Here is a 14,690-nt window from a genome sequence, read left to right as displayed (position 1 = left end):
CGAATAAATCTGATCTTTGATACAATGTAAATACAAAGTTAATAAAAATAAGGGATGAATGATTAAAGTAAAAGTATTATATCGCTGTTAAAGGTTAAAAAAAATCAGAAAAAACATCAACTTTGAAAAAAATTACGTCATATTATACACAAATGAAAATAATTTTGTTGTTGAGTATACTCGGTATGTATTTAACAGTTCTTGTAAATATTATTGAAAACTACATGTTAAGTTTATCTTTCTGTTCTGAAAGTAGCTATTAACTTAATTAAAGGCAATACTAAATTTAGAGTTATTTAACGTTATGCATAGCTGTGTTTAAACCTGCTAGAATAAATTATTATAGACAAACGAAGGAGTCTCCAATACAAAAATTGTGTCTTATTGCAATGGTACACCTTTGTTTCAACGATACAATGAATACTATCTTTACCCTGTGATGTTAACAAGCACCGTATAATTTTGTTTATTGTGTCAACCTTCAAGACAAGTTTGAAACAGCTTTAAGACGATTAGCTTCTAGTGAAGTAAAGTTTTGTTGTGCATTTTATGAGTCCTTTTCGCTTTTCTCAGTTTGTATTTGGATTTTAGACTGTCAACTAATTTGATCTCGAGCATCATTGAAGAACTATTAATTGTTGGAATGCGTTTTAGGTGCACCACCTTTGATACTTGTTATATCTACCTCTGCTGGTTGACTCGTAGTAACCGAGAGTATTATAATAAGTATCAAGTACTTCGATACAGATGTGAAATGAGGCCGATGTTTTGTTAAAATTCGCTTTCATAGAATTTTGAAATAATTTTATGCTAATGCATGTATCTCTTCCACACATACCTTTATTTCATCTCTAGGTTCGGTTCTATGTTTGGTCCTTTTTAGTTATATCTGTAGTATGAACTTTGTACGAGGTTTTAGTTTGTGAATTTCTGCATTACTTTGCCAACATCTGCATGTTGAATAGCACTGTCAACTATGTAAATGGCAATATTTATTTAGAACTTCATGATATTTCTGCATTTAAAATTTCATATTATATCTTTCCTATATATTATACAATAATATTATTATAATATATGTTCTTCCTTAAAACCCTTTTTTCACAAAATTTAGACTCCTAAATTATATTGTTATATGTAAAATTGGTCAATAAATCCTAATTTGAAAATGTATCTAGAAATAGGGGCGTTTTAGAATGTGTCCGAAAGTTTTTCTCTAAACATAATTTTGTTTCGGGAATAAATTTCTTTTTTAATTTTTTTTGAATACATTTTTCTAAATAAACCAAATTTGTAAAATTTTATTGTTATGATGTATATGTTTTGTACAACTTCTGTTCTAAATATTCATGATCAGGTGCTCGTAAATTTATTTTATTCAATAATGCACATGTTTCATATGACCATAATTCCAGGCAATTGATGTTTCCGAAAGATTTGAACACTAGCCTTATTCGAAGTAAAAATTTAAATTTTCTCGACTAAATTATTTAAGTAATTAGCTAGTTTATTTAAATAATACATATATTTCAGTTGGTGGAGGATGGTCGTTCTGGGGTTCTTGGGGCGCTTGTATGGCAACATGTGGAAATGGCCAAAAAAGAAGGAGACGTTTTTGTAACAATCCTACACCAGCAAATGGTGGTGCTTATTGCCAAGGACAGGAATATGATGATGATTCATGTTTACTTCCTGCATGTGCAGGTGAAGTTTTTTTTATTTCCAGCCTTTGATGTTGATATTAACACCAATTAATCAATGGATAGCAAAAATCAGGGGATTATAGCTGCGTTTTTAAACATACAACACAGTCAAACGAACAACCCAAATTGGGCACTTGTTACTTAGAACGGAGTGTTTGGTATATATTGCACCGAAAATAGTTGTAAAATATATCGGTTTACATTGATTTTTGATATCTAAATCATTTCATTTTTTTCTGCGCGATGTATACAACAGAATGCATTTAAGGCATACAACTTTTATCAACTATAAGATCAATAGGTGGAGTAATACCCAATAGAAGCACAACAACCATAAACAACATCGTTTCAAAGTACCGGGTTTACTACAACCATTCTCAACTGACGCCATTGGTGTAAGTAAATATTTCCCACTTCAATGTAACAATCTTGTATGATGTCTAGAACAATAGTTTTATGTTTAGTCTTACAGATGAGATTATCATCAGCACATTAAGTCGTAAATCACAAAATGTTCCCCTGTGAGACGAAGGTAGAAGCTGGGTATGCTTATAAGAACCAGCAAATGAACAAAACATTTGAAAACGCATCTCGTTTGTCATGGTGTTTTTTAGATAACGTTAAACATTCTTAAATGATCAGCAAAATTTAAACTGCAAAAAGAAAGATTTGACGATCGCTAGTTAATAGGGACCAATTTCATCACTATTGTGCTGTTTAGTGGCTATCAGTTTTAAGTAGTGGATGAAGCTGAAGTCGCATGAAAAAACCATCGTCGTTCTTAAGATGAATTGACAATCCAAGTCAATAATGATTGGAGTCGATCGCACATGGCCCTTGTGGGAATCGAACTTATAACCTCATTATTAACAGGCTAAAAATTCAGTACGTCGACTACTAAGACCTAGGAGAACACTAATGACGTAATAACTGATGACTTAACAGTTACACAATGCACTCACTATGCTTCATTGTGACGTTGGTCAATACATCCTAATTTGAACTTGTAACAAGAAATAGGGACCGTTTTAAGGGTGTATCGATCCTGCACCCTTTTCATCGCAGGACGTGAATCACAAAAATAATAAATTACTTTGTGTCCGAAAGACAATAAATAGCTTTCCTTCCATCATTATTTTGTTTCGATTAACAAATTTGGACAATATACCCAAAATTAGCCAAATTTGCAAAAACTCGTGGTTTTGAACTATCTTTTTGTTCAACTTCTGTACATAATTTTCATTTCAAATTATTTTATTTAATACATTTTATAAGCATACAAAATGAATATACAATTTATTGTGTTTCAGGTAATCTATGTTTCCAAAAGATTTGATCACTAGCCTTATTCAAGTAAACACTTTTAACATTCACGCAACTAAGATATTCACGGTAGCTAGATTATATACATAATACTTATATTTCAGTTGACGGCGGATGGTCACTCTGGGGTTCTTGGGGAGCTTGTACAGTAACATGTGGAAATGGCCAACAGAAAAGAAGACGTTTTTGTAACAATCCTATACCAGCAAATGGTGGTGTCAGATGTCACGGAGAGGAATACAATAATAACTCGTGTACCCTTTCTACATGTGCAGGTGAATCTTTCTACTTTTCAGCTTTCTATGCTGAAATTTACAACAACAAAAAAATCAACTATACTTGAATGGCGTGAAGCAGAGGACTGTTGTTCGTGTTCATACATCTAACACAGTCAAAGGAACAAGCCCTGACCTGATAGTCTAATCCTAAGAATTTTGCACCGGAAAAGGTTATGGCACTGATTAGGTTTCGAAAATAGATCAGAACATTTATAATATATCGGTTTATTTTAGTTCTTGATATATCAAACCTTCCATTTTTTTGCACAAATATAGTAGGTATTCTATAAATTTCATGTAAATTACACAACTCTTTGTCAAATATACGATCAATCGACGAAAAGTAGTTCCTTTAACTATTCTCAATGGGTGTGTGTATATTTTCCAACTTCAATGTTTCAATCTTGTGTTATGTCCAGTTTTATTGTTTTAAAGAATGAAAACCCCAAAAAAACTTAAAGAGAAATAACCAATTCAATACTGGACAAAATGAGTTCACTGTTTAGAAACGGAATATTTTAATAGAAGATATGAAATAGCGTCCCGTCTGTTATGATGTTTTTCATGGTTTCAAACATTCTGAAATGATCCGAACAACGTTTAAAAGAAAGAATCAACCAGTAATAAGGAGGTTCGATTGATTAATTTATGTTTTTTATTCCTCGTTCAGCATTGTTGTGCTATTTCCTGATGGGCAGTTTGTATATGTGGAGGAAGCTGCAGTACTACGAAATAATCAGTAACCTTCGTTAGGAAAACTGGCAATCTTAGTCAATTAAGATTGGAGTCGATCGTACATGCCACGTCCAGGAATCGAACTCACAACCTCATTATTAACAGGCTATTTATTCAGTAGTTCAACTACTTATACCAGTCAATAACTTAGTGGCCCCTACACAGGCGTTCGATTTTGTGTGAAACTTGAAGAATGAAATAAAAGGCTATAGGAATATGCAGTTTAATCTTTAGGCTCACTGCAAATTAGAAAATTTGTACCAATGCATTCCTTTTTACAGAACCTGAACAAGAACCAGTAGGAAGTTTACCAATAGCAGTTGGAACAGTCAGTGGTGTCTTAGTCATTATTATAGTAATAATAATTGTAGTTATATATGCGAAAAGGTATTTTATTAGTATTGAAACTATAAGTCGTACTTTATAATGACTTTTCTGGATTGTTTAGAATAACTAACAACATGTTAGTGTTTTCAAATATAATTTTTGTTATTAAAGCAAAACTAAGCTCTATTCAATTGATATATTTCACTGTTCCAGCTAAGAGCGATAGAGCCAGTTTCAAAGACGGAGAACATGTCATTTTTCGATCGGACGAAAAAAATTCGAATTGATTTCGCTTATTTCGTCATCACTTATACTCTGAATAATGACCCAAATCGTTAGTACGTTATCTAATTAAATTATCATAACAGTTATAACCTTTAAAGTTTTTTTGTTTTAATTTCCAACCATTTTAGTTAACAACCAAAAATGCATATATATCTAGTCTTATTTCAATCCAAAATATACATAATTACATGCATGATCCGAAAATGAGAATTATTGTTTTGTACCAATTCAAGACTTTGAGCTTTATCGTTGCAATCTTATTTTTCTTTTTTTGAGAAAGCAAGAAAAGGGGAGGGTCGGAAGAGAACCACTTACTTCGGCAGAATAATTGGTAACCCGGGTCATTTACATATTACATTGATAACAAATACACCGGCTTTTTTAGTGGTTCGAACAGGATACGGTAGGTGAAATACTACGAATACTTAGTAATCGAAGCCCGATAAAAGATTTTAATATATATGTACGAAGATGTGGTATGAGTGTCAATGAAATAACTCTCCATCCAAGTCACAGTTTGTAAAAAAAAAAAATTATAGGTCAAAGAAAATTTTTATACAAATTTAGATATAAAAAAAACAATAGTGACAAGAGTAATAAATCTGTACTGTATTTAAAAAGGAGATGGTACAACTCCGAACAGGAGCTGAATTATGAAAAAACAGATATCACGAGAGGTTAGTTTTTGAATCTCTAGATTTATGATATAGAATATGGAAATAGAAACATGCATAAAAATGTTGTGACAAATAATTGGCTACAGAAAAAAATCCAATAACGTTAATTAAAAATACAGCACAAATGACAATGAGGAAGAAATCCCACCTCCGAGGGAAACGAAATTATTTGAAAAAGAAAAATTATCAATTTTACTATTCAATCCCCCAAACATATTCTGTTAATAGCATATGCGCAGTTATTATTTTCCGGTTTTCATTATTTGAAGATGAATACCGCATTATAAAACCTGTTTTCACTTAAAAGATGGACGAAAGATACCAGAGGGACAGTCAAACTCATAAATCGAAATTAAACTGAAAACGACATGGCTAAAAATAAAAAAGACAAGCAGACAAACAATAGTACACATAACACAACATAAAAAAAAACTAAAGAATAAGCAACACGAACCACACCAAAAATTGGGGGTGATCTTAAATAACTTCTAAAAAGACATTTTTTTTAATATAGGAATAGAAATAATAAACCAATTAAAAACCAATAGTCTTTGAGGAAATTACATCAAACGTATATTTCCTACAATTTACGATCAGAGCGATTACTTCTGTGTTCAGTTTTTAAATCAGAAACTGAAGACCTTTTATATCATCACAACACACTTCAGTAACTAATGATTTCACGTTAGTTTATTATTATTATGTAGTATCATTTGTCACTTTTATTTTTTGAATATCCCTCTGGTAAATGTATCTTACACCACTTTTTAATTAACTGATTAAGTTATCATATCCATATATCTATAAATACATATAAATCGGTCGTCTCATTCGAAATATAGTGGTGGTGCTACAGGGAATGGAACAGATGAAATTATGCAAATAATGCCTTTTTTCATCATAAGTTGACCTTTCTTGATTTTGAGTTTTTTTTGGAATCGACAGCATTTAATAAAATGATATTCTAAACGGAGAACCTTTCAATGTGTTTCGTTACGTATTACTTCATTTCGCCACATTAATTACAGACAATGATATCTCTTGGTTTGGACTTGCTTTTATACGGCGAACACCGCAAAATTTTATTTCACTTTAAGCTCAATCATCACTAGAGAAAACACAACAAAGATTTTTTAACGGCTTAAACTGCAGATCAATCATGCCACAAAGTATTAAATTGCTTGGAGGCATAGCATGATAAATAAAAACAGTTGACATTAGCTGCTATGTTGACATTTTAGCAAATCATGACTAAAAGAATACGACTTTTTCGTATTTTTCCTGATTTTGAGTTTTTAACACAAGATTCATAAAGCATTTGGAAAAAAACGAAAAGTTCAGGTGGTATCGATTTAAGTTATGAATAGACTGAGAGATTGACTTAAAAGCTGTTCCATTTTGATATTATATTTAAAGAATATATACCATATGACTTTGATATCAAGATTTTCTGATAATTGACCACCTTTCAAATACGATATTGCATGTTTCATTTGTGTTCATCAGGGCATTCAATTATTTTTGACACTTATGTAAGGGATATGATGTCGATTTTATCAAAAATGACATGATCATGTCCTGTTATATTATTTGTTTGATACTCACAAGGGTTCAAAAGGAAAGATACTTGAAATATTTTTTATTAAGAGTTAAAACTGGATTGACCCTCTTCGTCCAGAAATATTTAATCATGTCAGCCGATAAGCTCAATGAGATAGCAAGTAAAACACATTACTTATAACTGAAACTTACCATACAGAAAAGGACAACAAAACGGACCATGCGTGTATTGGAGAAAAAAGTACTTTCAAATTTGTTTAGTGGGATCAACAATTGCAACTAGTCTGTGGTAGGAAGTAGTATTCTTCATTCTTCCTGACAATTGTTGGATGTTTAATAATCCGATTACCGGTACACACAGTTTAAACATATCTATTTATAGTGGATTGGGAAACAAGTTTTGCAACTTATATTAATCTTTTTCCACTTTGCAGGTGCAAGTGCTGCCTTGCAAATTTCTTTAGTACACATCGCCTCTTTTTTATGGTTGGTTTCAAATCCAAGACCATGTACACCCCAAAACAAAACAAAAGCCTATGATTTTTTTTTTACCCACAATAATAATTTATTTTTTGTTTGGAAATCCTAATTATAGCAGACAAAAAAATGGTATAATTTAAAGTAAACTCTATTCTCAGATGATTTACCCAAATTTGCCCGAATGTTTAATGCATTCGCTGAATGACTACCTTTTTTTTTTTTTTTTTTAAATTTAAAAATTTTAAGTTCTCTTGGAGAAAAAGTTCAGAAAGAATACTTGTTACATTTTTAGGTAAATCTCACATCTATGGAGAGACACATGTCAATCATACATATCAAAATGATCTACAGGCCGCTGAAATGGAGGTTACTGCTGCGGAAAATGTGAGTGAATCTTTTATCGGTCTTTATCTATATTAAAAAAAAAAAAAAATAAAGCAGAGCTGTTTAATATTTGATTAAAGCAAACGTGTATTTCAGAAGTGTAGTTTTCAATACAGACATTTCTCATGAAATTTTTAATGGAAAAATCCTTTCAAAATATTTCTTATCTATTTGATACTGTTGACAGCATTTAGTTTTGAGTTTCTCAAAAATGACAACAACATTTGTTGTTTAACAGTTTGCCTGTGAACAGTGAATAATAGAGAAATTGCATTATTCACGCATTGGCTCGCGTATCCGTATCAACGTATAGTATAATACACATATGAGGAAAGGATGAATTAAGTCAAGTTGGTCCCGATGAAGATATTTTATAAGGAATTTGATATTAATTAACTTTTAATTGAGGTCGTGGCTCAATCTTTATTTTATACAAATCTGCATAATTCGTATACGTCGATCCGTGAACGTATCCAATTACTTGAATAATGCAAATGCGCTATTAGTTAGCTTATATGTATTTCAGAGTATTGTTGTTTTTAATACAATGTAGGAACATCTCCTTTCCTTTCATAGTGTAGATTATTCTTATTTTTTTTATGTCATTTTAATTCTTCTGTATTGCGTCGGTAAGATAAGAACTCATTATAAATATACATGAAATATTTCTGTCTGCGTGTTCATCAACAACACATAAACTTATACTAAAGCCATAACGGGAGGGATTGTGCCTGATATTGATATGATGAAGACATAATTTTTCAATCAGTTTAATTGAAGTCTGGAGCTGGCTTGTCAGTAACTGCTAGTAGTCTGTTGTTATTTATGCATTATTATCATTTTGTTTATTTTATTTTGTTACCCCTTTTGACATCGGACGTGGACTTCTCTTGAACTGAATTTTACTGTGCGCGTTGTTATGCGTTTACTTTTCTACATTGGCTAGAGGTATACGGAGAGCTTTCAGATCTCAAAAACATGTTTAACCCCGCCGCCTCTGGCCTTTGGTAGTCTTGTATGGTTTTTAATTTTAGTTTATTGTGTATAATTCGGAGTTAAGTATGACGTCCATTATTACTGAACTAGTATACATTTGTTTAGGGGCAAGCTAAAGGACGCCTCCGGATGCAAGAGCTTTTTGCTGCATTGAAGACCTATTGGTGACCTTCTGCTGTTGTCTGTTCTATGGTCGGGTTGTCTCTTTGACACGTTCCCCATTTCCATTCTCAATTTTATTGACTAATCTTAATGATTTAGCATTACTTTTAGTACAGTTTTGCTTCGATCACATCCGAATATACGATACTTGACTGTGAAGGATATCAGAACACCTGCTATATTAATATCTTCTCGATTCTTGTATGATGTTTGATGAAACAATTTTGTTGAAGGTCTCTGAGTACAATACAAATGTTTCTGTTGTCATGTCAATATTCTTTGTTTGTTGTTGTTGTTTTGATACTCAGCGTAATGAGACATATGGGCTTAAAAGCAGACCAATTACACAATCCAACAATATAACAAAAAAATGTGATTATATATCAATAAAACTTGTTTTGACTTTTGGAAATTCTAGGTTTACAATACATGTATATTCGTTATTGAAGACCAGCTTTTACAAGAAATATCTTTGTTTCGTTTTTATAGTCTTTACTTTGTATTATTTTATATTGTATCATTTGAAATGTCAAATAGACGTATATTGATGAAGCTAGCTTGGTTAAAAAGTGTGTAGTGTCAGATCTGACTCAGCGATTTCGGAATAAAGAGTTGTTTGGAAGAAGTCTTCGAGCAGAATTTAAGGTAAATACTATACTGCTACAATTCCTTCTATGTATACATATAAGACACTACGTTAGGAAAACGTTCAAAATTACAGGTGCTGGCAATGAAACAACTTGTAAACGATTTATTTTAATATTTTATAATATTATATCTTTTATTATTAATGGTTCAAGTTTACTCTCAATACAAAAGAAATTTCTTACTGTAAGAAAAACGGAAAAGAAAAATACGTTTTAACTAAATTACTTAAACTCTTTGTCTGTATACATTGTAATTGTATGTAGATATTTATGAAATCAAATATGTTTAAAGTATTAATACTTATATTACAATACCGTTTTAGCTATTGCAAAATCAAGCAAGTAATACCAAGCAATGTAATAATGAGTACGAATTCGTCGACACAGGAATAAGGAAGGGTAGGTTATAAATGGTTAAAAGTGGGTTCATTGTAATATTGTTTTGTGTATTTGGTACATAATTTGATGAACACCAAATACCCGAACGCATAGATCAATTGAACTATTTGTATAAACAATAATTCATTCTTATACCATTTGGTCACATGCCGTAAACCAAGGAAAAACGAATTCATGTTTCAAATATTAAAGATGTTTCCAATACATGTAGCTACTTTTAGTAGTTCGTACCATTGAAAACACTGTTACAGCTGTTTAATCACAGTGCTTCTTACGTAATGTTTCTATCAGAAATACTGTAGACATATATATATATATATATTATAATAGCACTTCATATTATTTTTAAAGTTCAGATACTTGTTGGTGCATATCATCGTATCTATCTTGCTGTCTTTGGGTATCACTTTGATTTACATTCTGTTACTAATCTATTTTTAAAACTTTGTAGATGTAAATCAGTTAAACATAAATAATTCAACACTCAAAGTAAGTGAAAATTTTATTTCTGAGTCTTATTCGTTCACTAGTATATATCTTAAATTAATTTTACCTGTTTTCCCTCAAATGAAACTGATTTTGTATTGATATGATTGAAACATGTTTGAATGTCAACGATAATGTCTTAAGCATCGACTTTGTGTAGAAAATTATTATCTGTTAATTTTATAACAGTGTAGTTTAAAATTATCAATCTTTTGTTTGTATACAGTACAGACATATCAATGAAATCATACCAAGGATAAATGTAAACACACTTTGTAATGGCATATCTTTGTACGATTAAAGCGCAACGTGCTTTCATTGCACAACCTTTCCGTTGAAACCTTTTGGTTTGGCTACTAATTCGGCAAGTTTATATGAAGGTTGCAAATTCAATTCTGTAGAAAATGAAAACAGAAACGGGTCACATACAATTTTATACTAAAGACGAGTGTGTCGTCTACATAAGTCTCATTAGCGACTTTCGGATAACAAAACGTATAAGGCATAAACAAAGAATAACACCATTATCAGCCACAAATAAAAAAAAGTATGACAAGGTTAGATATAGTCATCTTTAAACCTCATTGTTTCGAAATAGTCAAAATTATACAATAGAAAATGAGGGCAAAAAATTCTCATTTCGATTACATTTCATGTAAACACAAAGGTGTTGACTGCTATGGTGTTGATACCTTCGAGAATTTAAAAAAAACTAAACAGCAGTATAAACGAGCAAGTAGTTGTAACTCGCCCTGATACCATACGTTGTTACGTTAGAGACGAGCTTTCTGTCAATAGAAGTCGCATTAGGAATGCTTGAATACAAATTATATATAAAAATAAATCATATTTAAGGAAAGTGAAGGGGCAATGCAGGCCAAAATAAAATGGCAAATATTATCTATAAAAGCCTTGTTTTGAAAAAGAAAACAGCAAAAAAAAGAAAAAAAAAGTTGTTGACTTGTTTAACAAATTAGATAGTTCGCGTGCCGACCTATTGTATTGTACAATGTAGATAATAATAGTTCACATGTTTTTTAACAGATGCTTTATCATACTAACGTATCCGTATTGTTAGAAATGCCGCAAAAGAATTTGGCCGAACAATTCTGGACCATTGTTGAAGATCACTGTATAGATAATGTTATACTTCTGGTAAAGGAAAATGAAAAGGTGACAGAGTTTTATCCCACGTTAGATGATATTTTTAGAATGAAAAGTTTAGAGATATATCTTGATTCTGCCGAGAGGACGAATAAAAACATCATGCTGTTAGCATTCAATTTGCAGAACAAGGTAATTGATGTAAAAAATTGTTGTTAGTATAATTGGAAATTATCAAGTATTTGCATTGTGAGAGAAATTATACTAAACTCCTTTCTTAAAGTTTACCGCAAGTCTCAGAAGAAGATAAACCGTAAAATAGAAACAGTTTCTGAAGGGGTTTTTGCGCAAATACGGTAAGGCAAACGTTTTAATATGCCTGATATATTTTCAGTATCGCGTTTTCTTCTGTTTGATTATATTATGTTTCAACTTAATTTAATGAACTGATCTAAAAAATGTCTTAAAATCATAACAAAATCAACAAATGTATTTATATAAAACAGTAATACATCAGCTCTCAAAATAGGAAAAGACTTCTAGAAATCAGTATACCTTGATTGTTTAGACAAAAGTCGTTTCAATTTAAACATATCGTTAGTGTACAATAATTTCTTAAAACGTTTTCCTTTGATTTCGTGAAAGTACATAGATTCAAAAATCTCACTCTATAAACTTATTAGTTTCGAGACAAAAAAAAAGTTTAAGATAACAAGAGTCACGTGTAGTTATATGTATACCTGCTTTATTGAAATACTTAACGCACGTGCTAGCGCATTAATATTTAGTTTTATATTACAGACAACACAGAAGAGGCGCAATGTTAAAATGTTTAAAACACATGTTTGCAAATCTCTTTCTGTGGAAGTAATGTGTTGTATCCTGGGTAAAGCAAGTGAAGTGACTGATGCACCAGTTCTTATAATCAATAGGTAAGGTGATATATATTATATGGTTTAGCGGTGACCTATAGTTGTTAATGTCTGTGTCATTTTGGTCTATTGTGGATAGTTGTCTCATTGGCAATCATACCACATCTTCTTTTTTATATTAGCGCGGAGAGACGGAACCACATTAACGACCAACTGATCGCATGTTGACCAATACTTTCCCTTCAGGGATTTGTACGGCAAAATTTTAAACATCCAACATAAAATATGGACGCAAAATATAAAAAAAAAATGATCTCATACAAATTCTATTTCCATGTGTCACGTCTTTTTTTTTAGTACAGTTTATCTTCATGTGATTCTAAATAGACTGGCGTGCATCATAGTTTTGAGTTGATACCTTTTCCTTTTCCGGTTTAGGTGTTAATATAAAAAGGAGAAGATGTAGTAGGATTGTCAATGAGTCAACTCTCCATGAGAGACCAAATGACTTCGTAATTACCATCTAAAGGTCACCGTAAGGCATTTGTCAATTAACGAAACCCATAGTCAGGTATTAACGACCCCCTACATACAGATTTAAAACAACTAAATCTCGAAAACGAACGGCCTCATTTATGTACAATATGATGATGAACAAACCAATATGTTACATAGCAACAAACGACAACCACTGAACTTTACAGGCTTTTGACTTCGGACAGTAATAAAAAGAATGTTGAAAGGCTAACCGTTTAAAGGCGCCAACACTCTTCCATACCCAGGGACAGTAACAGTAGAGGATAAAAACAATCTATATATATCAATAGACACGCATTTCATCCTTGCAAAAAAGGAATTGTATACACACGTAGCAAGGAACGTCAAACACAAGCTCCATCGGGAATAAGGAATAATTTAGATTACCTAATATTTGCACTCTGTTTGTTCACGTTATTTATAAAGTTTTGTTTTTCGCAGTAAGAAGACTGACCTGTTGGTTTGTGGAGTCCTCGCAGTTTGTTTAAATGTTATCTATGCAATTAAAAATGGAAGCACCTTCAGCCTTCTGGAAAACGCAATGGTAGCAAATAAAAATGATAGAGGTTTCTTCAAGAATTTTGTGAGTTGTTTATTCATTTATATTGTTCACTCTAAATTTGAAGTCAAATCTCGTTTCTATTTTAATGGTGTTGTTTTTTAATATTTTTAATGATACGCATTTATGTCGACATAACCATTGTAGTGTACATAGTTTCAGTATTTAGCGCTTCATAGCCGGATAGAACACTTTAGATTATGTTATACTCGAACGACAACTTTTAGGGTAATGTTTGTATTGAAAGGAAACGAATAATTCTGTGTTGATAAGGATGATTGAAAGACATCTATAATAGTTAGAAAAGTAAACTTTAATAAAGTGTGTTGTCTTTCTGATATATGACTTTATTATCCAGCTAGCATGCTATTTGGTAGTCTGTTGTTATTTATGTATTATTGTCATTTTATTTATTTTCTTTGGTAACATCTTCTGACATCAGACTCGGACTTCTCTTGAACTGAATTTTAATGTGCGTATTGTTATGCGTTTACTTTTCTACATTGACTAGAAGTATAGGGGGAGGGTTGAGATCTCATAAACATTTTTAACCCCGCCGCGTTTTTGCGCCTGTCCCAAGTCAGGAGCCTCTGGCCTTTGTTAGTCTTGTATTATTTTAATTTTAGTTTCTTGTGTACAATTTGGAGTTTAATATGGCGTTCATTATCACTGAACTAGTATATATTTGTTTAGGGGCCAGTTGAAGGACGCGTCCGGGTGCGGGAATTTCTCGCTACATTGAAGACCTGTTGATGACCTTCTTCTGTTGATTTTTTTCTATGGTCGGGTTGTTGTCTCTTTGGCACATTCCTCATTTCCATTCTCAATTTTATTAATAACACATAGTTTACGTTCCTTTGAAGAAGCAATATCTTTATACACATTTTTTGCAATTGCAAAACACGTTAGTTAACTTGTGGGTTCTCGAAACCGTTTGATTTTTTATCTCCCCTAACAAAAACACAAAATGTATATAAAAGAACACAATAAAAGTATATTGTTGATAACACGCATTATATTTCTTTGCAGGACGACTATGAATTATGTTACAAAGTGATTGAAAACTATTTAGAAACAGTAAATACTTATGATTGTATTGAATGAAATAACTATCTCATCAGTAGTTAAACAGGGAAAATGTATATGTAATGTTAAATAAACAGATTTGTATTAAAA

General features: G+C 31.6%; 1 protein-coding gene across 1 annotated transcript; it reads left to right on the top strand.

Annotated features, from left to right (window-relative positions):
• The first annotated feature begins 1,537 nt into the window (after positions 1 to 1,537).
• Positions 1,538 to 14,690, top strand: LOC143082381 (uncharacterized). Its single transcript, XM_076258027.1, has 12 exons — positions 1,538 to 1,704; positions 3,131 to 3,301; positions 4,321 to 4,426; positions 5,273 to 5,328; positions 7,661 to 7,752; positions 9,448 to 9,555; positions 9,881 to 9,956; positions 10,408 to 10,445; positions 11,487 to 11,738; positions 12,348 to 12,478; positions 13,397 to 13,538; positions 14,544 to 14,690. The coding sequence occupies exons 1-12, from the start codon at positions 1,575 to 1,577 to the stop codon at positions 14,616 to 14,618; spliced, it is 1,377 nt and encodes a 458-aa protein (XP_076114142.1). The 5' UTR covers positions 1,538 to 1,574; the 3' UTR covers positions 14,619 to 14,690.

Source organism: Mytilus galloprovincialis, chromosome 7 (assembly GCF_965363235.1).
Source record: "Mytilus galloprovincialis chromosome 7, xbMytGall1.hap1.1, whole genome shotgun sequence".
Lineage (NCBI taxonomy): Eukaryota > Metazoa > Mollusca > Bivalvia > Mytilida > Mytilidae > Mytilus > Mytilus galloprovincialis.
Note: the sequence above shows the minus strand (reverse complement) of the source record. Positions and strands in the feature narration are given on the sequence as shown.